At 43.4% G+C, this 27,132-nt stretch overlaps 3 protein-coding genes across 3 annotated transcripts in view; 1 reads left to right on the top strand and 2 right to left on the bottom strand.

Moving 5' to 3' along the window:
* Positions 1 to 20,111, bottom strand: part of LOC136525417 (DNA-directed RNA polymerase III subunit 2-like) — a 29,234-nt gene extending 9,123 nt beyond the window's left edge. Inside the window, exons 1-32 of the mRNA XM_066518410.1 lie at positions 19,872 to 20,111; positions 17,621 to 18,002; positions 16,668 to 17,554; positions 16,180 to 16,301; positions 16,001 to 16,093; positions 13,192 to 13,258; positions 13,019 to 13,109; positions 12,863 to 12,915; positions 12,630 to 12,694; positions 12,421 to 12,526; positions 11,246 to 11,356; positions 11,007 to 11,066; positions 10,859 to 10,888; positions 10,604 to 10,654; positions 10,424 to 10,522; positions 8,581 to 8,640; positions 8,423 to 8,512; positions 7,375 to 7,476; positions 7,181 to 7,291; positions 6,941 to 7,057; positions 6,101 to 6,217; positions 5,939 to 6,019; positions 3,890 to 3,994; positions 3,732 to 3,812; positions 3,512 to 3,658; positions 3,392 to 3,436; positions 3,047 to 3,124; positions 2,832 to 2,971; positions 2,562 to 2,661; positions 2,328 to 2,446; positions 2,068 to 2,203; positions 1,860 to 1,990 (exon numbers count right to left, since the gene is read on the bottom strand). Of these exons, the coding sequence (XP_066374507.1) occupies positions 1,860 to 1,990; positions 2,068 to 2,203; positions 2,328 to 2,446; positions 2,562 to 2,661; positions 2,832 to 2,971; positions 3,047 to 3,124; positions 3,392 to 3,436; positions 3,512 to 3,658; positions 3,732 to 3,812; positions 3,890 to 3,994; positions 5,939 to 6,019; positions 6,101 to 6,217; positions 6,941 to 7,057; positions 7,181 to 7,291; positions 7,375 to 7,476; positions 8,423 to 8,512; positions 8,581 to 8,640; positions 10,424 to 10,522; positions 10,604 to 10,654; positions 10,859 to 10,888; positions 11,007 to 11,066; positions 11,246 to 11,356; positions 12,421 to 12,526; positions 12,630 to 12,694; positions 12,863 to 12,915; positions 13,019 to 13,109; positions 13,192 to 13,258; positions 16,001 to 16,093; positions 16,180 to 16,301; positions 16,668 to 17,554; positions 17,621 to 18,002; positions 19,872 to 20,111 (4,217 nt within the window). The remainder of the gene's footprint in view (positions 1 to 1,859; positions 1,991 to 2,067; positions 2,204 to 2,327; positions 2,447 to 2,561; positions 2,662 to 2,831; positions 2,972 to 3,046; positions 3,125 to 3,391; positions 3,437 to 3,511; positions 3,659 to 3,731; positions 3,813 to 3,889; positions 3,995 to 5,938; positions 6,020 to 6,100; positions 6,218 to 6,940; positions 7,058 to 7,180; positions 7,292 to 7,374; positions 7,477 to 8,422; positions 8,513 to 8,580; positions 8,641 to 10,423; positions 10,523 to 10,603; positions 10,655 to 10,858; positions 10,889 to 11,006; positions 11,067 to 11,245; positions 11,357 to 12,420; positions 12,527 to 12,629; positions 12,695 to 12,862; positions 12,916 to 13,018; positions 13,110 to 13,191; positions 13,259 to 16,000; positions 16,094 to 16,179; positions 16,302 to 16,667; positions 17,555 to 17,620; positions 18,003 to 19,871) is intronic.
* Positions 24 to 683, bottom strand: LOC136527222 (uncharacterized). Its single transcript, XM_066519863.1, has one exon. The coding sequence runs from the start codon at positions 681 to 683 to the stop codon at positions 24 to 26; it is 660 nt and encodes a 219-aa protein (XP_066375960.1).
* On the top strand, positions 19,940 to 21,649 carry LOC136528901 (uncharacterized). Its single transcript, XM_066521894.1, has 3 exons — positions 19,940 to 20,049; positions 21,072 to 21,170; positions 21,265 to 21,649. Exons 2-3 carry the CDS (start codon positions 21,077 to 21,079, stop codon positions 21,405 to 21,407), a joined length of 237 nt encoding a protein of 78 aa, XP_066377991.1. The 5' UTR covers positions 19,940 to 20,049; positions 21,072 to 21,076; the 3' UTR covers positions 21,408 to 21,649.
* The last annotated feature ends 5,483 nt before the right edge of the window (positions 21,650 to 27,132 follow it).

Raw genomic sequence — 27,132 nt, 5'->3', positions numbered from 1 at the left:
CAGGCGTGACGAGCTGTGGAGCCCTAGGCACGGATGATCTCGCCAAGATCGTCCGTGAGCGTGACGATGATCCAAGACTTGACGACGCAGTCCATCCGGGCCCAATCGGGGGAAATTGGGACTGGAGGCTCTTCGCGGACATGGCCCTGAAGCGAAAACTTGCCGAGGATGAGCAGGAATTGATCGCACCAACGGTTGAAGTTACCGGAGTCGACGTCGAGGACGGTGGTGACGTGGTTCCGGATGTTGCTGACGGCGACAGCCTGGGAGTGAAGCTGGAGCAGCGCCATGGCCTCGTGGTGGAGCATGGCCGCTCGGAGATCGGCTGGCGTAGAGGCGCCTCCAGGCAGTGGAGAGGCGCCGCCCGATGGCCCAGGTGCGAGTGCAGCAGCGGCGGCTGCGCGTTCCATGGCCGCGCGCGCAAGGGCTTCGCTGGCGCGTAGGGCGGCGTCGTCTCGCTCCTTGGCCGCGGCTGCGGCCTGCTGCTCGGCCTCGAGAGCACGTGCCAGAGCAGCATCACACGCCTCCTCCTTGGCCACGCGCTTACGCTCCAGGCGCTGCACGGTGGCGGCGGCTTCGCTGGCCTGCTCATTGGCGAGGCACCGAGCGACCTCGTCACCCTGGAGCGAGGTGGCGGAGCTATCTTCGTCGCCCTTGGGGGTTGGTGGGGAGGACGACCCCATGGGCGGGCTGCGCGGCTGTTTGCCGGCGCGCGAGGGCGCTGCGCGGCTGGTGCCGGCGCGCGTGGGGTGGGTTGGGCAGCGGAAGACCTAACCTAGTCTGATACCATGAAAGAGAATATAATTGGAGGAATATTAATATATTGCATTGGGCCTCATGGGCTGATTATATAGAGTACATGGGACTAACATCTCACATGATTAGGCAATGTGGTACTATTCCTAATACTCTAACAGCCCCTAGGCTACCAGCCGAACAGGCTTGGTGCCGGCCCATAGCAGGCCCCTTAGGCGCCTATTCTAACAATACTGTTACCGGTCATGGTATTGTTTTTGCAGTCCACATGTTGAGTCCATTTGTCAGTGCTCCTACTTAAGTCCATTTTGGGCATTGCTTCATGTGCTACGATCATATCAGTGCTTGTTCTATGCCCATGTCAGTCTGCTTCACCCTCATGCTTACTCAACAGGCCATCATTTGTTACAAATTATTGCATTTTTTCTGGGCTCTTGACCTCTTGTATGGAAGTCCAACAAGCATGAACTTCAAGCACTACCACTTCATTGATTGTATTGCTTCATTAGTTGTTAACTGATTTTGGCATTTCCTACCTCTTAATGTGATAATTCTAGAACCATACAGATTGCTAATGATCCCATGAAGCATGAACTTACAAAACACATTAGTGCATGCCACTTTCACCCAGTCTCATTTTCATCAGAAAGCAATCTCTCCAGTATGTGCCTTCAAAATTGCAAGTGGCAATCTTATTCAATTATAAGCACAAACTTGAGAGCAACATTGGCTTCACTTGCTCAAACTCAGTGCTTCAGATGCTCCACTTCCACCTTGAGTTTGAAGGGAGTGTTAAGTCTATCAAGGTCCATATACTATAGGCCCATATGGCTCATGAGGTTCTCTATATAATGTCATCTCCACTACTGGAAACATCAACTTCTAACACCCCCATAGTTAGTGACAGCAAAGAATGAACTAAAGAACCCAAATTCTATATTAATTTGGAGCTAAGCTAAATACCTCAGATGGTATACAGTTACAAAATAAAACTACAATTACAATATTCATATTAATGATCATGAGAGAAGAAACTTCCTCAGATAAAACGAGATAGGTGAGGAAAATAACAAAAATAAAACAAATAACAAGCAAAATAAAACCTTGGGAAACCATGTGGATTCATGATTAAATCAGGACAGATTCCTCTCTCAGAGAAGGGGAAGTCTTCTTGCTGAATAATAGTACCACAAACACCTTTCTGCCCATGTCTGCTACTGAATTTGTCACCAACCTGAAATACAAACATGAAAGAAAAATTTTATATCCATCCGTGCAAAAAAAAAGGTGCATGGAGCATACAAACCATACCTCTGGCCTTCTAGTGTGACGAATAATACACTTAATGGACAACTTATCATTTGTATCTGAGCACAGCATTACACGATCTACGACAGTAGTCTCACCATCAACACCTTTGTAAATGGCAGGGGAGTCCTTGTAGCACCTAGATGGTAAAATTACAGGAAAGGGAAACATATATAGCATTCATCAAGACCAAAACTTAATAACCCTAAAATTGAAGAGTGGACACATAAACAAGGAAAAGTACAAGGGGAAAGAATCCTTACCTGTCTGTCAGTGGCCTACCTATACCTTTTGAAGTGTTCATGGGAGTTTGCTTGTTCACATAGATATCATGATTGCGAATAATTTGACCAGGTGCGACAATTCCATCATCATCCAATGCCTTTCAATAAGTAATCATATTGTTAGTGTTAACTAGAACATGCTTAGGTGAGAAAAATGAAACAGTTCTAAAAAATAGTGGCAGAATATGGGCAGTGATAACTCCGTATCCTTACTCTCATATTCTGCTTCATCAAAACACCATCTTTATCTCTTTGGGGTTTAACAATCCTATCCGATACACCATCTACATAGTTGTCCTTTAAAACTGTGTACCTGTAAGTGGAAAATAACATATGTAAAAAAAACTAATAATATAATTTTCATTAAAAAAAACAAAAAACCAATAATATAGGAGACCAACAGAACTAGAGACATGAAAGTAAAGCACTTCAATCAAACAATCAAAACAAACTACATGCCACTGATTGGAAGTACAATATTACTTTTTCAATGCTATGCAACGGCCAAACCCTCGATCAAGGGATGACTTGTTCATCACAATTGCATCTTCAATATCATAACCACTATATCCCATGACAGCAACAGTGGCGTTCTGCCCAGCACCAAGTTTATCATACCCCACCTGAAAACAAATTGCAGTAAAATATCCACCATATTGATTCAAAGAACGAGTGTGGGTGAGATTTTAGACACAAACCAACTCAATAGTTTTCGTCGTTAGAAGTGGACGTTGTGCATACACTAGTAAGTACAGTAGTGAATCTGCTCTGAACAACTGCAGTTCATTACAAAAGAAAATAAAACATTACTTTTGCCATAAAGGGTAAAGAACCTGAGAAAGAAGATAGAACCAGATATCACAGCATCAGAAGATTAAACAAGTCATTAAATACAATATAAAAATTAACTTTAAGTTTCTGAATATTCTGAATACATGCAATAGTTACAACCAAACCAACCAATGTAGCATTTAAATCGAGAGATTTTTCAACAAAAAAAAAATGCAACAATGAACTGGTACAAAAATTATGAGGTTCCTTGCCTGATTATATGCAATATTTCCCATCGCTTGCTTACCCATTGCACACTGAAATAAGTGAAATGTCAATAGAAAAATAAACCAAGAAACAATGAGATATATAATGATAATCTACATCCTTGCCTGATAAGTATTACGTGGAGATTGGTTGTGGTGTGGATATGGAATAAGTCCAGATACAACCCCTAAGATACTCAATGGCTCTATTTCAATGTGCGTGATGCTGCTTCTTTCAACATCATCTTGATCCATGTGCTCATACAACGCAATCTGTTTGAATCATATTAGTACACACCACCACAATTTGGATAACCATAAAAAAGGCAAAAGAATCATGATGTACCAGTGCATTGTTCTCTTCATTGACGTCAAGATATTCAATCAGCCCACCACTCAGAAAATCATCAAAATCATAAATTCCATCCTGAGGGAAAACCAACTTATGAGAAAGAGAAAATAAAGGATAACAAGTCAAGAAATTATGGAACTCAAAATGCCGACCCTCAGTTTTGCCATGTGAGTCTCATCGATCCTTGATATCCCCATATCAGCAATTATAAGTGGGCGACAAACACGGCCACCATCAGAGGCAATGTGAACGCAACGCTATAAAAGCAGGTCCAAGGTTAGTATCTTGCAACTTATTTGTTGATAAAAAAACATACAAAGCATTAAATTACAGATAACAAGTAAAAAAAGATTACATGTTTGACATGGAAAAAAACACATTCAAGAAATGTCCCCCTAGACCTCCTTCCTTGGGACAGATATTGGTTCAGGTTAAGTTGTTATGACCTCAGCAGTGATCTATCTAGCTATCGCCAATTCGCACTAGACCTCCCTCCATGGGCCATCAAGGTCAAGGCTATAGATAAAATCTGCCGAAGTTTTCTTTGGAGGGGAAGAAAAGAGACAAAGGTTGGACATTGTTTGATTGCTTAGACTAAAGTTTGTCGCCTCAAAGAGCTTGGAGGACTTGGTATTTCATGATCTTAAATCCTTTGGATAGGCATTGCAGATGTAATGACTTTGGCTTGCCAACACGCAACCTAACAAACAGTGGGCTGCTTTTCCTATCCAAGTTCATGCCTCAGTCAGGGCCTTTTCCCAATTGACATGGTTACTAATGTGGGTAATGGAAACACAAGGAATATCAATTGCTGGTTTGGCCCCTAATCTTCTTGCTTTAATCCTAAAGTGAAGAGAGAACCAGCTTACTGTGAGAGAGCCCCTAATGGATCATTGATGGGTCCAGGATATAAGTGGTGGTAGTGGTATTGCCCTCTATGATTTTCTTGATGTCTGGGAGTTGGACACAATCGTGCAGCTGCATCCAAATGCAGAGGATGACCATCGTTGGAGATTCACAGAATCCAATCAGTATTCAGCAAAATCGGCTGATGTGGCCTTCTTCAATGGGGCTGTTAATTTTGAGCCATGGGAGTTTATTTGGAAATCTTGGGTACCTAAGAAGTATCAATTTTTCCTATGGCTAGCACCACATGATAGGTGTTGGACTGCTGATACACTTGCTCGCAGAGGGCTGCCTCATCCAAATCAGTGGCCATTATGAGACCAAGAGCAGGAGACAATTCAACATATTTTGACATTGGGAGACACAGAAACGATTGTGTTTTAATGGTGCTGTACCAAATGTCCAGGTTGTTCTTAGAAGAATTTTTGAAGGGAACCTCTGGTGTAAGGCTGGTGCAAAAGGTTTGGCGCAGCTTTGGGCTGCTGCCTAATAAAGGTCATTTTTAGTTGTTCTGTTTGAGTGTTTTATGAGTTTCAGGCGTGTGTATTCTTTGAACAAGTAAGGTGTGGTGTGAATTTTGTCTTGTAATGTAAATATTTTCTCCTTCTTAATGCAATGAGATGCAGTTCAGCCCATGCTTCGGAAAAAAAAAGTGTCCCCCTTATGAGAAACATAAATCACGGGACAACAAATTTGCAATATACAAGATTAAGGCATAACTTAAAAATATTAAACCAGTAGAAATGCTGATGCAACCATTTTTGTTCACTTTTGTTGAAAAATATGATATCATAGGTCTTCTTATCTGAAAGTATTAAAGGCTTAGCAAGATGTCATACAAAATGCAATCCAGAAAAACAAGGAAATCAGTTTCCAGATCTATGCTATACTTACCTCCCTAAGAAGTTCAAACGTTTCTAGCTCCTCTATATGACTATATCACAATCCCATTCACTCATGAACTCATGACCAAATGGTATCCAACAAGAGTTTCAGGAGTCAACAGATCCAAAGTTCAGTTACAAGTTACTTTTCATGTATTGATTTTCCGTTTGGATAATTGAACATGAAATGATGAGTTTGTCTTGAAAATCTTGAAAAAGTAATTTCATATTAGTGTATTTTTGCTATATTTTAAAAAGTTTGTATTCAGAGTTGTGTTTTGGGGACGAAGGAACAACTGAAAATTAATTTCCAAGTTTTTTTAGGATAATATCAGCTAATAGGTACACAGCTTCTTTTGCGTGATAATCAGATTCGTTATAACCTAATAGTTACAAAGAGAAAGGACATACCTGTTTCTCATTAATAAAAATGCTTACAAACTCGCCAATTACGTTAGATCGACGTAAATTCCTCAAATCAATAACAAGCCTCTGAAAGCATGAGACACAACTTTACAATGGAAGAAAAGTCAAATAAATAAAGACGTATGTACGATCTGTAATGAATAAGACCTGAGGATCTTTGTGTTTCCCCAGTATTAATCCATTGAGCATGACCAAAAATGAACCCGGCGCATGAATTTCTTCAGACGATAGAAACAATAAATCCTCCACGCCTAGACTATAACACTACAGTAAAGAATGAACACAAATAAGAATAATAGATATATAATATTATAGATAAACTGATGCACTTGATTATAATAGAAGTAGAGAAACCAAGTGAAAAGAGAGTAAGAAAATTTTGAATCAGCGTACCAAGTTATAGGTACTAAAGCAAACAGACAAGTATCTTATGTAACTAAGGATCAGTTTGTGGTTGCTTTGCTGCTCTGTAAGGTCCTGCTAGTTACAGGAACTTTGTATTCAAGTACAGTTTTGCTGTTGTGGTGTCCAAAAGGTTGCTTTTGTGTAGTTATTACTATATTCAATACCGATCGTACTTGTATGCATTTTAAGCACTTCCAAAAGAAATTTAAAAGCACACCCAAAAAAGATTGAGAAAGCTTGTAGCTGAAAACATTTAGAAAAGTACAATGCAGTTTAAAATCTAATGCAACTCCTAGAAGAGCCTGAAGATGAAAATATTAGTTGATATACTTCTGCAATCAAGGTATTGCAGGATCTACTGTTGTATGCAACAGGTTCGAGATTGTAAACAACAAAGCGCGCTTGATAGCAATTTGGGTATTAAAGATTTTGATGCTAGAGTTGTTACAGAGTATTAAACTGCTATAGAAAGTTAGCTATCTAATCATGGTCTTAAGGGCCTATCGGATCATTAATGCACTATTATAGGCACAAAACATCAACACCAAAAAGTACAATTAAATGAACCAAAATATAACAAACCAGATCTATCAGTGGGCCCTCCTCTTGGTCTGTTGTGATATGAGACAGCAAAGCTAAATTTTTTGTCAATCCACAAGCTTCTCCTTCAGGAGTATCACATGGGCAAAGCATACCCCACTGTTACAAATAAAATTATTACATTATTACACAGTATAGGAAGAACAGATGGGTTTTAACATTCTTGGTTTCCACAAAATTTTTGTCTCTATGATGTAGCAACATTGTAAGATTTCTCTTCACCTGACTAGGCTGCAAAGCACGTGGACCACTTGTTTTACGAGTCTTCTCAAATTGGGGTGTTATCCGCGTCATGTAGCCTAAAGTTGCCATGTACGATAGCCTTGAAAGAACCTTTAATCAGAAGAAAAAGAGGTTACATTTAAAAAAATAACTGGGGGGATAAATAAAAATCAAAGGTATGGAGAACTTGGTACCTGAGATACACCTTTCCTATGCATCCTAAAACGTTTAATATCCCAATTTCCTGTGGAAATAGCCCTCTCCAAACCAAAGGTAATAGTATCTTGCATTATCAACTACAAAAAGGGAACACATTTACATAAACAAGACACCATGTCTGAGCATCCTAAGTGGTTAACAAATATGGTTAATGAGACAACACCCTCAGATATATTTCGGAAGGGGGGTAATTTGATGATAAATTTGAGAGGGATTTGAAGAAAGAAGAGAAGAAAAAGGAGTGGCTGCACCTAGGCTAGCCATCTCTAACTATGAAAAGGAGGGGATGGCACACGCAGCAAGGACGCTACCAGCGTAGTAGTGGTGGTGAAGGGCAGTAACATGAAAGCCAGGGCATGGGTTGGTTTAATTCTTACTCTATCCAAAAAAGGTATGGCTCCCCGTATATTTATAGACGATCCTGCATAATTTTAGAGAGGATCCCATGATTTGGCAACCCCTAGTATCTAAAATAACTCTACCAAAATTAATGTGTAGGTAACCACACTTTACAAGAGTGGGTCATTGTTAGTTGCTACTGTCCACGCGTGCTACCGACCTACCGTGCACACTGCGATCAACAGTCAGCTTTTTTTAACTTTAAATAATCAAGAAATAGTTTTAAAAGCTCTGATATCTTCTTGTCAAACATGGTGTCGGTTTGGAAAAGAGTAACCAGTAATAAAACAGATTAAGCTCTGGTTTTGAAGTCAACAAATAGATCTTCCAAGAAGTATATGTTACCCAAACAAGCATATAATAATAGAAAAATATTAAAGCCCCAGCAAGGTCCTTAGATCTTCCACACAAATTGCCAACCAAAGATAACAAGGTTATGCCATTAAAATGATAAAACTGAAGATATTACAGCTAGAAATGTAACCTGTCACATTGGGTTATTACAGCAATATTAGGTATTCAGAACTCAGGTGAACCTTTTTGGTGATTACAACATTGCAAGAGTAACAGGAGGCAAAATGGGAACAAATGAATATCCATAAATGTGCACTTGCATACTATTACCTGGCTAAAATCCAAAGGACTAGAGCGAGTCTTGTCACTATTTTTATTCATGCGCTCCACAGCTTGGGAATTCATTGTTTTGAATAAATCCTTCAAAAGAAACACCATAAGAAACAAAAAATGTAACATCTAATAAAAACTATGAGAAAAATATGCACCTCGAAAAGAAGAGATATTAGTTGGCCAGATAGCTCAAATCTCTTATTTCCAACATAATCCTGGAAAATGTAAGAAAATATGTCAACTAGATGATAAGCATGTGGTAAAAAAACCTTCACCCTTCTTTTCTAAGTAATATTCAAGGACAAATGTTGTAGTAAATCACCATCCATCACTCCATGTGTCCATCACTAACATTCAAGGTATATTTTATTTCATTAAGTCAATAAACATAAGGCACATTTTGTTTCTTTGCAAGAAAGAGTAGACCATAAAGAAAGTACAAGACAATTTTTTTTAAAGCCAACGGGAGGGACGAAGAGTCCCTACCTGATATATTTCCAAAGATTCCAGTGTGTTTCTGGTGGTAAAAGGTTAGGCATTGTAGCCTTGAATCATACAGATCTCAGCAAAGAGGGGGAGTAAGATTACATATGAAACATGAGCCTCCAATATGAAACTTAACAGGCTTTTTGTATGGGTAGGCGGCACAGCCATAGCTTTGCTGTCTCTCTGCAGGCTGCAAGTGCTCAACATTTGGTGCTTGGGACCTGAACACCACGTCACTGTGTTTCCACAGTTCCCAGCAGCAGAGCAGAAGGGCTTCCTTGGGTCCTTGGGTACTCCTGGCGGTGATGTGGAGGTCCACAGTTCTTGCACACGCGGCGATCATGTCCGGGTTCCATCCGATTCTCATCCAGAAGGCTCGAGTGAACGGACACTGAGAGATAATGGGGTCTGCGTCCTTACCAGTGAGCCCGCAAATGTCACAGGTGTCTATGTCAAGGACATCCTTCTTTCTCAGGTTGATCTTGCACTGGATGCAATTCTGAATCAGAAGCCAAGGAAAGAATTTGACCTTCGGTGGGGCATAGTTGCACCAGACGAAGGTATACGACAGGTGCATATAGTTTCAATCTGGACAGAGGCCTTGTAGATGAGATTGGTGGAGTCAATGGTCTTCATCTTAGATGAGGTTGGTGGAGTCGATGGTCTTCATCTTCAAAGAAGCATGAGCGCATGTCCAGGTTGTCACTCAGGTTCACACCTAACAGCATGGACTCCAGTTGGCGCAGCTCGATTGCCGCCTGCCGGCTCAAGCGTGGTTGGAATTGTGTTGCAAGTCTGGAAGACAACTTCCTCAACTGAAGCTCCTTCTCTCAGGAGGTGGCTGTGTAGAGCTGGCAGTTGCGAGGACAGCGGCTGGTCGCCAATCCACTGATCTTTCCAGAATGAGGTGTCTTGCCCATTGCCCACCTGAACATGTGAGATCTGACGGTAGGCCGGGAGGAGGCCCCGAAGGGCATCCCAATGGTTTCCAGTGAGCACTCCATGCAGCTCAGCAATGACAACTTGCTCTTTTGTCCATGCCACCCACGATGATTCTCCAGGGTGGTGCAGCTGGTGCAGCAGTTTCATCAGTAGACATGTGTTTTGTGTGTCTAAGAGCATCTGATGCCAAGCCCGCCATCTTCCTTCAGAGTACACACTTTCTCTCACGCCACTAAGCACTTGGCGTCGGAGTACAAGACAAATTAGAACTCCGTATTAAGTCAATGGTTGTTATGAATGTAATTTTCCTTTTCTTTGGGTCACTAGGTCAACCCAAAACACATAAACAAACTAGTCAGTGACCCAGAACCACCCATCGCATACCACTTGCATCAGAACTAACCTAATTCCCTATAAAAAAAGAACTAACCTAATTCTACCATATGGACACACAAGATTCTGCATGATTTTTTTTCAGTAAGAGTTGGTAAAGGAAAAAATAGCTTTAGCTGACAGAAAAATATTTTGAGTCCTTCACTGAAGTGATATATGGGTCATCATTGAACTTGCCTTATCATCAAAGGTGTCAGAATTTAAGATTGCGTCCATCATGCGCCTTAACATTACAGCAGTGTATATACACTTTGGTCGTAGGTTCCCATCTTTAACCTAAAATAGAGATTTGCAAGTGTATGAGCTATGACATTAATTTCAATTTTGGCTTGCAATAAGTAAAAACATTTATCTCACCGGCACATGGGCAATAAACACATCATGGAGGATTGAGTTTGACCGACCTTCCTGAAAGTGAGAAATCAAGAACAAATATAGATGGCTTCACTACAAAAAAAATGATGTGCATTTTGGATGCATACTTTTAGACAGGAACAAGCAACAGTAACTTTATTGATTAATAAGAAGCTGAGCTCTCAGCATCAGCCCCTCATCCTTAGCAATCAATTTCAGAATGGAAGAGCCAAGAAGAGAGGTGTGGTCAACAATTACCTTCTTATTTGTGGCACCAGGATACATCACCTGCACAAAATGTATACAGTAAACCAGTCTGTTTAGCATAATTCAAAACGAGACGAATGGCTAAACAGCATAACCGATCCATGATATTAAGTTAATGATTTTTATTTTGGTGTTTCACCTTCTCGTCCATGTACTGCAGGGCTTGCTGACGTGTATATATTCTCTCTGAAGCACATTCCTAAGCAATAATGAAACATTTAATTAGCCAGAGACATAAGATATAAATAAACTATTGAGAAAAATGAAAACAAAAATGGATGACGAAAAAAATATTAAACACTTAGCACAGGTTTAAAATCAAATTCACAATTATTGAGGTAATATCCATTTTATCATGGCTATTTAAAAAATAGTTACCTGAATAGATGGAAATAGGAGATCTCCGTATCTTGGGTCCCTGCCAACCATTTGTACAGTCTCCTGATCACTTTCCATTCCCATCGCTTTCATCACCACTATAATAGGAATCTGCAAAATTCAAAAGCTCAGAAATAGAGTGATAGCTCACCAACTTAGGCATTCAATATTATATTAGGATCCAAAGAACTCGCACACATTTATTACAGAGGCATCAAGTGTTAATCAAAAGATAGATAAGGCAACTAAGGTCAACTTGCTATATATGAAATGAGATGGCCAATCATTTCAATTTGAGATGGTCAGCTCAATACATTACAAGCATTTATAAAATGTAAAAATAAACCGAAACTCATGACTAACAAGTGGGCTTGTGGCCATTGAACAGTGACACACTGATGCCATTGTCCAACTCAGGCAGTGCATGTAATATCATTAAGATCTATGACCCCTTAAATTTCTCTCAGATTTAGGAGGGTCAAATATATATAGTAACCAGATTTAATGTAGGAATGGAATAGGTTGAACCGTTGAAGCATGACATCCTGATTACATTAGGAGAGCGAACTTTTAGAAATTTAAGTAAGGCAATCAGCTAGTTGCTAAGATAGGGTTTATAGCTTAATCATGGAGGCACTCAGCTAGTTGCTAAGATAGGATTTATAGCTTAATCATGGAGGACTGTTTAAGTCCTATTCTGCCAATGCAAAGCAATTAAGAAAACAAAGGAAATTCCATTGCTCATAGGTGAACGGGTTCTCCATTCAAACAGCCATCCCATAGCTATTTCTACCATTTCGAAAGAATCAAACGAACCCCCAATTGTTACAAAATAATGGAACCAAAAGGCCTGCACAAACTGATGCTTTGTGTATTTGAGAATTGAGATTTAAGTTCAGCTCTGCACGCATTTGTTTTAGGGTTGAGTGAGCTTGTGCATGTAGGAGCATGTTAGTATGGCCTTTGTTAACTTTGTGGTGTTCCCATTTGATCTTCTGTTCCTAATATACTGCATATTTGAGAAAAATGGAAAAAATATCCAAAGCTTCAAATGAAGAATGTCACCAATCAACCCAGTATTTCAAAATGAATTAACACAATGAAGTATTCCAAAATGAATTGATACATAAAGTGGAAAAACTCATTAACAGGACAATGGAGTACATAAACCATACTGGCTTGGTGAACTGATTCAGCTGTAGATAAATCTTCCCCTTATCCATAAGAATCACCGTCTTGCTTTTTATTGCATGTGTGCTACTGGTAACAGATGCGATCACCCTAATTTGATGTGCGTGACAGTAAGGAAAACAATAAATGTCTAATGTTACAGTTGCCAAACAAAAATAGTATATTCTGAAGTAATCAAATAACTTAATCAAACCTTCCTTTGCTATCAGTGTCAACAATAATACGATTCTTTGATAGCTGTTCTTGAATTAGAATGACCTGAAAATTAATATGTCACAAGATCATTAATACACACAAGAAGCAACTACAAGAGCATTGAGCAGTTAATGGCCATAACTATGGTTTGCAATCAATCGTAGCACACGGAACACGGACCACATCAAACCAGCAAGAAAAGAAGAAAATTACAGCACTGTTTTCTGTTACCTTCTCCGTTCCTTTGACAACAAAGTAGCCACCAGGATCAAGAGGGCACTCACCTGGCATAACATATTGATGAGACCATTAAAACAGCAAGCAAGACAAAAGGTTACAAAGTTTTAGTAATGAAAATATTTTTTTAGGGACAAGAATTTAATATACCATATTTTGCTAGTTCAGCTTCATCCATTTCATTCAGAATACAGGCACAACTTCTTAGCATAATAGGCATGTAGCCAATGATAAACTTATCCTGAAGAAAAAAGGAAAATAGAAGGCCAACTTAGTTACCAAATCAAACAAACAAAAGGGTTTTCAGTCAGATGGATAGGTACCCTTCTTTTCACTATATGCTGCTTTCCAACAGTGTATTGGATATCAACTTCTATAGGAGCAGAATAACTGAAACAATAAAGGAAATTTGAGCAAGCACGACAACTCGATAGGTCATATAGAATTTGAACATGCAGAAGCATGCACTAGAAACATAAACCACCACTGTACCACCAAGATAGTCAAGCTATTGGTGTTCAACAGATCTACAAATGCCACCATTGATCAGCATGTCAAGCTTTCACGTTGCAAACCAAGAGCAATCCTCCCTTGGTGCTTCATGAAACATCTCCACCACTATGCGCTATCATGCATAATGAAAAATTAACTGCCTACCTCTCTACCCATTCAAAAATTCCATCAAGTCAGATTGACTGAGTTTCCCACATCACTCTATCTTCAACAACCATCCTAGCATTCCACATGCCGTCCTGCCATGACTAAAGGTTTGTGGCAGCCAAGTACTAGTGATTGTACCATCCTGGAACTTGGGTGTAGAAGCGACCACTTAAAGATGGCAATGGGGAATTCCCCGTCGGGTTCAACCTCCCCATCCCCGTCCCCACGGGGTGAAAATTTCCGCATCCCCGCTAAGACTCACGGGGGACATTTTCTCCTCATCCCCGTTCCCCGCGGGGATTACGTACCCGACGAGGATCCCCATCCCCGCTATAGGATAAAAGAACTGCTCAAATCGACAAACCAAAAGTGTACAAAATACTGAAAAAAACTCATCTTGCAACAACATCAAACAAGATTGCAGTTTACAGATCACAAATCGGATTTACGGATTCCAACAATCCAACTCACTCCCTAGGTGGCCAAAATCTAATGCAGATCTCACGAATCACAAGTGAGATTGTTCAGCACCTTGAGTCCTTGACGTTGCCTTCCTGTAGAGTACAGACCGGAGCAAAGAGAGAATTTGGGTCTCCGGACTGAGCAGAGAGTGAGAGAGAGAGAGCAGAGAAAGACTATGCAGTTTTCCTAGACGGAGATCGAGTATTCAAGTGCAGCGCCAGCAGTAGCGGTCACGCTGAACAGCAGGCGCATGTCCTCTTCGTGGCGCGCCGCGCGCATGGCGATGGCGACCGGGAATAGGGGCGAGGTTGGATGCGGGATTGGTGAAGCCTAAAGCGAGCCTGCGCGAGCAGCGAGCTGGGCATCGGCAGGAGGAGCTGCCGCACTAAGCACAGTGCAGGGTCTTTACAAGGTTGCGGTGGAATCCATAGTTGGTAATGGGGAAAGCATCCTGTTCTGGTCTGGTAGGTGGCTGCGAGGAACAGTTGCTGAGCTGGCACCTAATCTTTTCGAAACAATTCCTAAGAGCCATAAAACAGCGCAGTGGCGCGGGCTTTGGAGAACTGCCATTGGGTCTCAGATATGAAGGTACACTCTTCTGTCCCGGTCCTGAGTACCTCCTGCTATGGAATTTGGTTGATAACATGTTGCTGCAAGAGGGGGTTGAAGATCAGCACCGATGAAAGCTCACCAGGTCTGGTATTTATTCTAGCAAATCAGCCTATAATGCTTAGTTTATTGGCTCTGTTCGTTTTTGCTCCATGGAAAAGAATTTGGAAGAGCTGGGCTCCTCAACACTGCAAGTTCTTCATTTGGCTTGCAATCAACAATAGATGTTGGACTGGTGATCATCTAGCAAAGAGAGGACTCCCTCATCCAGCAGCCTGTCCGGAGAGTCCATCCAGCATGTGTTGATCTCTTGCGTCTTCGCTAAGGTCTGGTATATTATTCTTCAGAGATTGGTGTTGAGCTCCATCAGTCCGGTTTCTACTAGCAAATTTTCAAGTTGGTGGTACTGGGCAATCAAGGATGTGCCTAAGGAGATGAAAAAAGAGTTTAGTTCACTCATTACCCTGGTGGCCTGGGAGTGCAAGTCCGAGCGTCACAATTCTACTGCAGACAATCACAAATAAATGCATACTATGGTGCTCTGCTGGGGCAAAAGGACTCCAGGAGCTGCTGGCTGTGTCGCTTGTTGTGGGTTAATTTTCCCTAAGTTTCTGTTGGGTGCTCTGTCGCCTATCCTATACTGGACTAGTTTCTTTGGCCTTGTGTCTCACATCCACAGATCATGTTAGCTGTGGAAGGCTAGTTGCTCTGGTCTTTTCCATGTGGAGTCATGGGTGGTGGTTTTTTCTCCCTCCTTTGTACTGTTCCTCTTTTCTCTCTTAGTGAAATGGTACACAATTCTCTTGCATGTTTGAGAAAAAAAAAAGGGAAGATACACAAAACAGGGCCAAAGAACGTCACCACGTCGGCGGGAAAGGAGAGAAGGAAAGGAAAGAGCTAGTCAGGGCAACAGGCGGCTCACTAGAGGCAACAAGCAAGAGGAGAAGAATCTAGGACAACCATGAAGCTCTGGTACCATGTTAACAATAGCACATCTCTGTTCAACATGCCCTTAAGGCTAATATATAACTACAAGAACAACTCATCTCTGTTCAACATGCCTTTAAGGATAATATACAACTACAAGAGGTGTATGCATACACAAATACAAAGAAACATATATACATCGAAGGAAATGTAAACAAGTATATATTTACATCTAACATCATTAACATCTACAATAGGAAATTTGATGTGGACAGCCCGAATTATGTTAGGCAAGAAAACAATACCAGAGCCATAACAGTCCCACATAAATCTTTTGCTTATTCCATCTAGCTCAAATGATGTGTAACATAATTTCTCTTTTATTTTTTTCTTAGTTTTGCAAGTACAAACTACAAACCGATGCAAATGAGGAAATGAATTTACGTTCAAAATATGAGGAAATGAAAGGCTTACGTGCGGTCAGTAAGGCGACAAAGATGTGGTGTGATAGATTCAACGTTACAATTTTCATATATCGAGGGCATGCCAACACGCACATCAAGATACCTGCAATGTGACCAACAAAATACATACTTAATAACAATAGTTAAAAATATAGTTAGAATACATATTACACAAATTGAAGAGCATACCTAAGGTAAATGGATGGATCATTGCGTGCTTGAATTCGATTGTTTGCCTCAACGATCTTCTTGATTCCTTTGTCGACAAAGTAGTTAAATGAGTCAATGTGCTCCTTCACAAGCCCTCTAACCTGGTGTTTCCATCAGAGAGAGAGAGAAAAATAAATCAAAGCAACACGAGCTTCAAACTGAATAGTCGTTGGCACATAAAAAAAAACATGTGCATGAGTTGATATTTGAGTCATGAATTAGACATGGATACAAGATAACCCAAGTATGGAACAGAGCAAGGAGCTAATTTAATCTGCGGCAAACAGAGCGAGGAGCTGAGATGTGCATATGACTGTAACAAACATGCATGGTAACAATAATCGGGTTAACACACGCCTACTGCTTGATCGCCCCGTGAATGCAGGGAGCATTAAAAACTGAGTGTGACAAAATTGCTGGACAATAAATCAACAGGCAGCACTGTTGAATGAGAACGTCATGCTGACCTTGAGGAAGGCCGGGAGGAGAGCAAACTTGTCGACAGGCTTCCTGACCGGCGCTGCCACCGAATGGTAGGTCGGTAATGGCATTGTATCAGCAACACCGCGGCCCACAGAATGCCAACGCCCAACAGAGGGGAAGCAGACGCTCGAGGCAGCCGCCGGCGCGCTCGAATCCGGCTGCGTGGGGTGCGACCGTACGATGGGGCGTGTCGCTGGCCGCCGGCGCGCTCGAGGCCGGCCGCGCGGGGGGCGTCGAGGAGGAGGGCGGCCGCCGGCGCGCTCGAGGCCGGTGCTGGGGGCGTGAAGGAGGCGGCCGGTGATGCGGGAGACGCGGAGGTGGTGGTCGCCGGCGAGAGCACGGAGGAGGTGCGGGACGGGGGAGGAGCGAGACGAGCGAGAGCACCAAGGGCTCGTGGCTCTCGTGCGGCGCGGGGAGGGAAGAGAAGGGAGCACGCGGTGCCGGCTGCCACGCGCCCACACCTGGCCGGCGAACGAAGAGAGGGAGCAAGGGAGAAGAGCGATGCTGTGAGTGGGGAGCGGGGAGGGAGGGGAGCTGAGCGCGTCGCGAATCGCAATTCGTGAGTGCGGCTGTGCGCAGAGGTGGGAGGAGGAGCGAGCACTGCGGCGTGGGGAGGGAGGGAGGGGGATGCGCGGGGAGATGGGAAGGGCGTTAGGGTTCAGGGGGTGGGGGCGGGCCGGATACGGGAGCAGGCCGGCACTAATGGCCCAGGCACGGCCTGCTTCTCCGGGCCGTGCCAGCCCAGGTCCGCTCGCCACCGGGCCGGGCCGTGCTTGACCGTGATCCCGTCGGGCGGGAGGAGACGCGGGATCTTGCGCCGCCACGGCTGGGCGTCGTCGAACACGCCGCGTCGGGCGTCCCGGAGCGACGCCTCAGAGCTGGCGAGGTCGTCGACGAGGTTCTGGTCGGAGTAGTGGAAGAGCAGGTCGTCGTGGACGAGCTGCTGCCTGGGAACGACGCCCGGTGTCGGGCTGGAAGATGGCGAGGTTGACGTAGGAGTTGGAGTAGGCAGAGTGGTAGAGGCCGCAGCGCGCCACGGCGTCAGGCGCGCCCCACAGGTGGAGGATCCGGTGCACGTCCAGCAGGTGCGCCAGGAACGTGCCGTGCTTGTGCCAGCACTCGCCGGCGCCCGCGGCGCGCAGCACGGCGGCGAGGCCCGGCAGCGCCGGGTCCACCTCAGCCTCCTCCCCGCGCAGGAACGGGCGCGCCGCCGCCAGGGACCGCGACGGCGGCGCCGTGGCTGCTGCTGCAGGCGCGGCGACGAGATCTGTGCGGTGGCATGGTGGCTGTGTTGTGGAGATCGTGATCACCACCGGACCCTGGGGAGTGGGGAGTGGGGAGTGAGGAGGAGCAGATAGGAGAGGTGGTTGTAGGCAACTTGGACACCGAGGGGACCCATTCGCTCAATCCTTTTTTTTTTCTTATAGGTCGCTGATGTTGTCTAATACGATCAAACGAACATGTGGATAGAGACGGTGGAAAAGACGAGATTTTTGGGGGTTGCAGTTGCAGATTTGCAATTGCGGTACGACCCGATTCCCATTTCCTCTTTCCCTGTACAACTTTAGGAATTCAGAGATAGGCCAGGATACGTTCGGAGCATAGCAAATAAAGAGAGCCATCAATAGAGTTGCCAATCTTGTTTTTTTTTTTACTAATAGTAGAACATCATGCGCCCTTCGAGCACCCTACAATGGTTTGAAGAACACAAGCTATGTCTATGCTCAACAAACATGACTTTATAATTCGATATCAGACGCCCTTCGGGCACCCACACAATGGTTTGAAGAACACAAGCTATGTCTATGCTCAACAAACATGACTTTATAATTCGATATGGTAACGCTAAGATATCAAGTGATACATATTCTTGTGTGAACAGCAATAAATTCAGTCAACGCTCCAGGCAACGTGTTTTGCACCATAAATTATGGATTATCAGATGTATGCAGATGAATTTTCTATTTCTTTTCTATTGCTCCTACAAGAAAAGGTAAGCTTCAATAGTTAGCAACTGAACTCTAAGCCTATAACATGGTAGAACTCTATATGCAAGGGGATCACAGATTGCTGTACAAACAATGACATACTATTATATAAGCACACATATATAAGTAGTTTGGAAATCTCGATGCAAGTTGTTTGATATTGTTCTCATATGTTTTTTTAGTACTTTATGATTGCATAGCACGCGCGTTGCCATTGCATCATTAATTTTTGTATGTATAAATGTGTGGCGAGTTAATTCCAGAGGTTACAGAGAAAGATGGTAAAGATAGTTATCATCTCTATTTATCTTCTTAGCAATGCTTCAGATTGCCTGTGTTTACATTTCGATTGCAATTGTTTTAGGTAATACACATCTCTGATGCATGGAATAGCGAATCTGTTTGTAAAAGCATGAATACAATAAGAACTTTTTTTTTTTCAGAGACTACATTGAGCACACACCGAAGGCAAAGCATTACGAATCTCACGAGATTTGCATCTAGTGTCTAATGTATACCAAATTGAGAGAGGGATGGGGAATAGGGGAAACCACCTGCGCCACCAATCAATCAAGGGGGAATTCCTTGTGTGCCATTAAAAAAGATCACGATGCTCTGTGTGCCTCTGAAAAAGTTCAGCGGTCTTCAGCGCCACTGCTCCAACTTTTTTATGCCCTCCATGCCACTGCCGTCAGTCTGGGCTCTAACGCCGTCAAACTGCAGGTGTGAAAAGTCGAAAATACCCTTAAGTCTAAATATGTCATTAATTTTTTTGAGAATCTTAACGACTTCAAATAAAAAAACTCAAAACTAGAAAGTTGTAGATCTCGTCGAGATCTATAAATTTTATATAAAAATTATCTTCATTTAATTCAACAAAAAAATATGATTTGATATGATTAATATATCTTAGAAAAATCATATCTTTTTTTTGCGGACTGACGTGGTGCTACGTGATTTGCTCGGGGAGGTAAATGTGACAGTTTCAAAAGTTGAAGAAGTATATAGAAAATTAGTTTTCCAATTGCGACAGGCAAAATGGATTTTCAAAATAGTTGATGGGTTTTCAAGATAGCTGAGTGAGGTTAGATGGACCTTTTTTCAATAATAAACAACCTATTCATTTGGGCCTAAAACAACCGATCATTTTAGGCCTTTTAGGCCTCAAGGGCTAGAAGCAATCCCTTAGCAAGGGCCCACATGGCCCGCCCGGAAGCCACGGCTCAAGGCGACCCACGTGTCAGTGTGACGCCCCCAAAGACCGGCGCCCCACCGGGTCATCGCCACAAAAGCCCATTTGACGCCGCCGCATCCCCTCGTCTCCGCCCCCATTCCTTCCGCGCCTCTCCTCCCCGCCGCGCCGCGCCGCCCCCTGCAGGTAACGACTGCTCCGGACCCTGCTCCCGTTGGTTTCCGCTGGTTCGTCCCCTTCCCAGGCATCTGGGGTCTCCGATCTTGTGATCTGATTTAGTCTCCGGTAGCTGCGGACGATTCCTAGGTCGGGTATTGGCGTCTTGGGTCCGTGGGAATCGGGCGGCTAGATCTGTGCGAATCCGATCGATTGGGGCTAGGCGTGGGGTTCCAGAACTTCACCTCGCGTGCTTCTGCGGAGGCGTCGTCGTCGTCCACTGGGCTGGAGATCCGTCCACCCAACTTGAGTGGATTTATTTTTGTTTCCTTTTGTTGTTCGTCGATTTGGATGCGCTGCATGTGCTGGTGGCAGAGTGGGCAAGGGACGAAAATTCGGGCGGAGAGAAATTTTCGCTCTTTGATCTTAGCTAGGTATATGATGTTGTCGTGATTTGAATCGTACCGTGCACATTACACATGACACTGTTACTGTAAATCTGGTGAGATTCATATTGACGCATGTTTTGTGAACAAAAAAATGCTGGTGTAATGTTAATTTGGCCTGATAAGTAGATGGAAGTATGGTGAGATTCATATTAACGCTGTCACTTTATGTCTGCTGAGATTCTTATTAACACTTGTTTCATTGAAGTTTTTATGGTCATCATGGTTTGAATTGTTCCCTGTATGTGACACTGTCACTATAAGCCCTGGAAAATTATTAGTAACACTTGTTTCATAATGAAAATAGATGTTGGATACAATGATAAGGTAAACTTGTTAAGGATCGGGATTCACTTGTTTGCTGCTGGAAAAACTGCAAACCTTTCTGTTATCAAGGAAAAGTTACGCCTTCCCTTGGCTTTTGTGTTGGCTATTGGTCGACCAGTATGTGTTTGCTGGACTGTATGTTCTGTTTATTTGAGTTATTTGTGAGGAACAATCTTTAGGCTTGTCTTCTCTACAATGCATCTACACATGTGACTCATTTATTCATGATTCATGGTTTACCAGACCTAATAGTTTGTACCTCAATCCATCCTTTTGCAGCAAAAATGACAGCTGGCTACATTGTTGGCTCACTGGTCGGATCCTTTGCCATTGCATACCTGTGTGACACATTTGTTTCTGACAAGAAGGCATTTGGAGGTTAGTGTCATCCTTACTAGATTTATGTTGGAGATCTGTGCCAAATCCTTGTAGATTTTGGATTTAATCTGCTTCAATCTTTGTGGGCACACAGGTTCCACCCCCAAGACTGTTTCTGAGAAGGAGTGGTGGCAGGCCACAGACACCAAGTTCCAGGCCTGGCCTCGCACTGCTGGGCCACCGGTTGTCATGAACCCCATCAGCCGCCAGAACTTCATCGTCAAGTCCACTGAGTAGGCTGGAGAAGCTGGTTCAGCGACTTGTTGCCACCATGAAGCCAAAGTTCCTTTTCTAGGTCTTAATCAATTGTAATAAAACGAACTACAGTCAGGGTTTTGGTGATTTTCACGTCATCTGTGAGCAAACACTGGGGCTTTCAGTTTACTTGTCATTCAATGGGTTCTGTTCCTTGGTGAAATTTCCCACCAGGCAGTAAAGAATTGCACTGTTTTCTATAATATATATGCTTTTGCTATGCAGCCTCTGCTTTTGTATGAATTATGATGATGAAATTATCCAGCACGCAGCAAGGAATTCCATTGTTATATAAGTGTATGGTGCTGTTTAACTAGTCTGTTGATGTTCCGTATCTGCTTGTGGTTTCCTGTAGACTGCTATGCCAATCAATCTCAGTTTCCTGTATTATCATAGCCAGTTTTAGTGTCCAGCACAAGGCGTTACAGGGACGAGGAACTCTTGAGGATTTGATGATATGTTAGCTCAATCAAGCTCTTTGCGGAGCAGAATCCGATGATGGTTACTTTCTTGAGGTTCAGATTGGGGGGAATTGTGGAATGCGCCTCATGTGTGATGAATCCATGTTGGAATTTTCAAGCATAATTGAGTCCTGCCTTACATCAAAATGTGGACCTGCCTGTAAAAGAATATCGGTCTCACTATCAACTATCCCGCGCAGCTGCATCATCCACCGGCTCTGTGCTGGTAACAGGATCCTCATGTGAGGTGGGCGAGGCGCGGAGACGCGCAGGAAAGCAAGCAAAGACAAGAGATATTTGCATTTCCTTTGTCTTTGTTGTCATGACTCGCGAGGTGGAGCCGTGGAGTCGAAGACCTCTCATCTCATGTGACAGCAGCACTGAGCCTGGTCTAGCTTATAAGCCATGGCTGAAAGTACTGTTGACTGATTTGGTGTGAAAGAAAAATACTGTTCGTTAGCTAATAAGTCATGGCTTATAAATCAAATACGACCAAACGAACAGGCTACGAGGGAGCTGCAGCTTGGCAGGCAGAGGAGCCCAAGCATTGAAATGGAAAAAGGAGCCTAGCTGGCTTTGGAGTTTTGACACCGGCATGGCATGGGATTCCATTCCATGGTGCGTGCAGCGTGCGTGGTGAATAAAGGTCCATGGTGACGGGCTCACCACCAACACCAGGTCCAGGAGCAGTGACGGCGCCAGTGCACTGGACTGGATACATAGAACGGCGCCAAAACAAAACGCAAGTACGTATAATAAACTCCACGAATCCGATTGAAAGTTACACAACAATCCTACCCATGCAAAAAATGAGCACGAAATCGTTTCTTCATTGCAGTTTTCGTAACACAAACAGCCGGGACACAAAACCAGAAAGCAGATCTTAGGAGAACATGTCCATTTATCTACTTATTCATCCTTAGATGCGATATGTAATACCCCATCATCAAATTATAGATTTCAATTCATGCGTGAATAATGCTCCTGACAAAAACTCCATGCTAGACCTTCCCATTCTTAGGCTCCTAGCTGCTACTAGCTTCATCTACAGACTCAAACATCATATACCACCATCATCTTCAGAATCAGACTCCTCGTCATTGAAACCTAAAAACACAAAATCAAAAATAAGTTAAGAGAATAGGAAGAAGCTATCAACATGCATGCGATGCACAAACTTGTTGGTCTGCAGCAAACTGTTACGATGAAGATCAAACAATAATCTCTCGCACTGAATACCCCAATTGGGATGTGGAGGGGTCACTACACTACACGTAAATGGTATATATTACCGAATTATGAGGACCACAAAGTGAAATTACTGTAACAGTCAACACAATGTTGGAAAAGTAAATTGGGCATATATCCTAGAAGTGTATACCTTGACCACTAACAATATTGTACGTGTATCTGAGCATTATGCTTTCTATCAATCCATGCAGAAAGATATTCATGTAGCAAAGTTTACTATCTTGTTGGTTTATTATAAGCTTGTGATTTCCATTTTTAGTACCCCTTCCACAAATCTACAAGGACAGAAAGGAATGATGATGCACTATATGTTAAATGCCGTAGTTTGACAACTCTAGACAAAACCCTTTCCATGATGCCAATACTACAGGATTGTGGATATCACACAGCCAACTAACCATGGAGTAATAGTTTTAGTATATAAGAGCTCATGAGCAGTTCCAGATTTATTTCCTAGGCTATAAGTGGTAAACATCACAATTAAAGAAATTCTTAACACCAGAACTAAACAAAAAAAATCAGTTGCAACTTATGCATAGGCAACTGTTAGATCATCCAGGTAGCATCGCAGGCTCTATAACTTGAACATCTATGAATGATGATCTACTTGCGACTAGTGATGAACGGTATGCACTGCTTGAAACTAAAGCTGAAACACACTGCATCTAGGATTCATATGCCTTTTAACTAAACCCGTCATGTCCAAATCACGCAAGAGAAAGCTGCGAATCCACAGAGGTAGCAATGCATAGGGGATTTGAATCTGATGATCGTGATCGGAGAAACCGAGTAAATTTATACTGATTTCGGGCGGCACCATCCACGCACAGACGGAGGCAGAAGAGGGGTTGCTGCCGAGTCTGTGGCGCTCGCACCTCTCCATCGTCTTGGCGTGCCCGTCGACGCCGAAGATACAGTTGTCGAGATGAAAAAGTACAGGACGTCGGGGTTCTCGGGATTGATAAGCGCGAAGGCAGGGTTCTTCTTCGGTAGTAATTCCTCCTCGTAGCTGTTCGTGGCCCAGATCTCGGTGACGACCACCAATGCTGCGGGCGCAGTGGCCGGCGTGTGCGATTCGTTTGAGCTGGTTGGGCTGGCGGATGTTGATGTAGCGGAGCGACCCCTGACTGAGCCGCACGTAGTGGTGTACATACGTAGGTGTCGTCGTGGTCGTCGCCAGCAGCATGTTCCTCGCCGATGGCCTCAGGATCCTAGAGGCGGATGTGGGATGTCTCTTGTTCCTCGCTGAAATGGTTCCAGTAGACGAGGTCCTGGGAATTGTCTATCCACCACAACCTTCCATTGTGAGGGACGACGTCTTCAGTGCTAGGCCTGCGTGCACCTTAGTGTTCCAGGTGGAGGACATGGACAATGAACTCTAGTAGACGAACACACTGACGAGCGTGGTGTTGGGGAAGATGATGAGATCCTGGTCGAGGATTTGGAGGTCGGCGACGATGAAGTGTCCCTTCCGGGTGGGGTTGGCGATGACGCTGAAAGGTGTCAGAGGTGAATAGCTTATAAAAATTTCTACAAATATATCAGTACAAAGAGGATAGTATACTAAGGATCTGTTCACGTGTCCTTAAACCCGGCTTGATCCGCTTTTTTTTTCATCCAAAACAGTGTTTTCCTCTCATAAATTTCTCCAGCATTCCTCCAAACCATCCAAATTTCTTCAAGCGAACAGGCCCTAAATGGCGTAATGTAATTTTATTCTAGCTCTACAAGGGTTACAAGCCACCCACTCAACAATTCTAGTTGCTATGATCACTAAGCACACAACAAGCTATGTCACTACTCACTAAGCTAGTGTGCTCTCAAAGACTAACTAAAGAGCCACACTAACCAAACTAACAAGCTCTCAAAGACTAGCTACGCTAAAGAGCTTGACAACTAGTTTGAAAGAATATAAAGAGTGAGTAGGGTGATTTATACCGCCGTGTCGAGGAATAAACCAATCATAATATGATGACAACCAATCACTGGGAGAAATCCAAACATAAGATGGACACCAAGATTTTTCTCCCGAGGTTCACGTGTTTACTGGCACACTAGTCCCCGTTGTGTCGACCAACACTTAGTGGTTCGGCGGCTAAGAGGTGTTGCATGAACCTCGTCCATACAATTAGACAACACAAGAACCTAACCACAAGTGAGATGACTCAATGACACGAGCAATCCACTAGAGTTACTTTTCGGCGCTCCGCCGGAAAAGGTACAAGACCCCTCACAATCACTGGGAGACGGTCACGAACAATCACCAACTCGTGTCGATGCTCCACCGCCGCTTCAAGCCATCTAGGTTGCGGCAACTACCAAGAGTTACAAAGAACTCCGCTGCCACAATGATCCACAAGTACCACTAGATGCAATCACTTAAGCAAATGCACTAGGAATCACTCCCAATCTCACTATGATGATGAATCAATGATGGAGATGAGTGGGAGGTGTTTGCTTAGACTCACAAGGATGCTAGTAATATCAAAGTGCCAAGAGAGTGAGCCACAAGCCAACCATGCTCTATTTATAGAGCCCCAAAGACCAAAGAGCCGTTGGCTCTGCGTAGGCGTGACCGGACACACCGACCGGACGCTGCCCCAGCGTTCGGTCGCCCAAGTCCGGTCAACCGATGTCGTCCTTTGTCCTCCTTTAAATCTAGTACATTCGATCCCAACGGTCACATAATGGTCAACACTACAGTCAAAGGATGACCGGACGCGTCCCTCGAATCGACCTGATGCCGCGCTGTCAGAGTCCGGTCAACATCAGAAAGCATCTAGAGCGCATTTTTGTTGACTGAACGCGTCCGCTCGTTAGTGACCGGACTCGGGCCAAAGTCCAGTCCTCACTGTCTCACACGTGCGAGCTGCTGAGTTGTTGACGCCAGCGTATGTCAGCATGGCCCTGACGCACCCCTTGCGCGTCTGATCACAAGTTGCCGCTAGCATCCGATCGCGAAGCCGAGCGCTGCCCTCTCTAGAACCACTGACCGGACGCGCCCCCTGCATCCGGTCCAGCGTCCGGTCGCCTCTGCGCTACAGCCCGAAGGCTAGGGTTAGGTATCGGACGCGCAGGTCCACCCCATGGCCAGCGTCCGGTCCTTCCCCAACTCCTCCTTTTCTTTTTCTAAGACCACAACCACTTCACTCTTGCTTCTATATTGCTAACCACAAAGTGTAGAACTTGTATGCACGTGTGTTAGCATTTTTCCAAGCATTTTTCAAGGGTTAATGTTAGCACACTAGGTCCCTAATGTATATGCAAGAATCATGTCATCTAGTGACACTCGATAAACCGCTTAGCCAAAGAATTCTTCTCTTTATAGTATGGCTATCGATCCTAAATCACTCACACCCTCTATGGTGTCTTGAGTGCAAAATAAAAATGGCTCCTAATAATATACATTTGCCTTGAACCCATTTTTGTTTTTCTATTTTTTCTTTTCCAAATGTGAAGCACTTGATCATCTTTTAGGTCACCTTCATCTCGATGACCATCATCTAACTCCACCACTTGGATTGTACCAACCTTGCTCAAATGATCACTCATGACAAAAGTTAGTTCTAGGTTTTATCAATTATCCAAAACCAAACTAGGGCTTTGAATCTCTTCCTTTTTGGTAATTGATGACAACCTTGTCACAAATATATTCAATTAAATCTTTTTGGATTCATGTTGCTTGCCCAAGCATTTTACCATATGTAAAGGATATGGACAAGTTTTATAAACCCAAATTAGTAGCATTAGCTTCCCCTACATATGTGCTAAGAGTTTAGATTTGAAAGCTTACACATATGCATGGATTAGAAGTGTGGGGAAGTAATATCTACCAAATAATGCTAAGCTGTAAAGAATGGACCTTTGAAATGTGATACCAATCGGAGTTGCCATTTGAACACCATCCTTAGCACTATGGTTTGCTAGATACCACATGGAAATTACATGAAAGCACAAACTAGATACCTTATGAGATCAACATTATAAGCAAGGTT

Source organism: Miscanthus floridulus, chromosome 19, assembly GCF_019320115.1.
Source record: "Miscanthus floridulus cultivar M001 chromosome 19, ASM1932011v1, whole genome shotgun sequence".
NCBI classification, from domain to species: Eukaryota; Viridiplantae; Streptophyta; class Magnoliopsida; order Poales; family Poaceae; genus Miscanthus; species Miscanthus floridulus.
The sequence above is the reverse complement of the archived record's forward strand: the minus strand, read 5'-3'. Positions and strand labels throughout refer to the sequence as shown.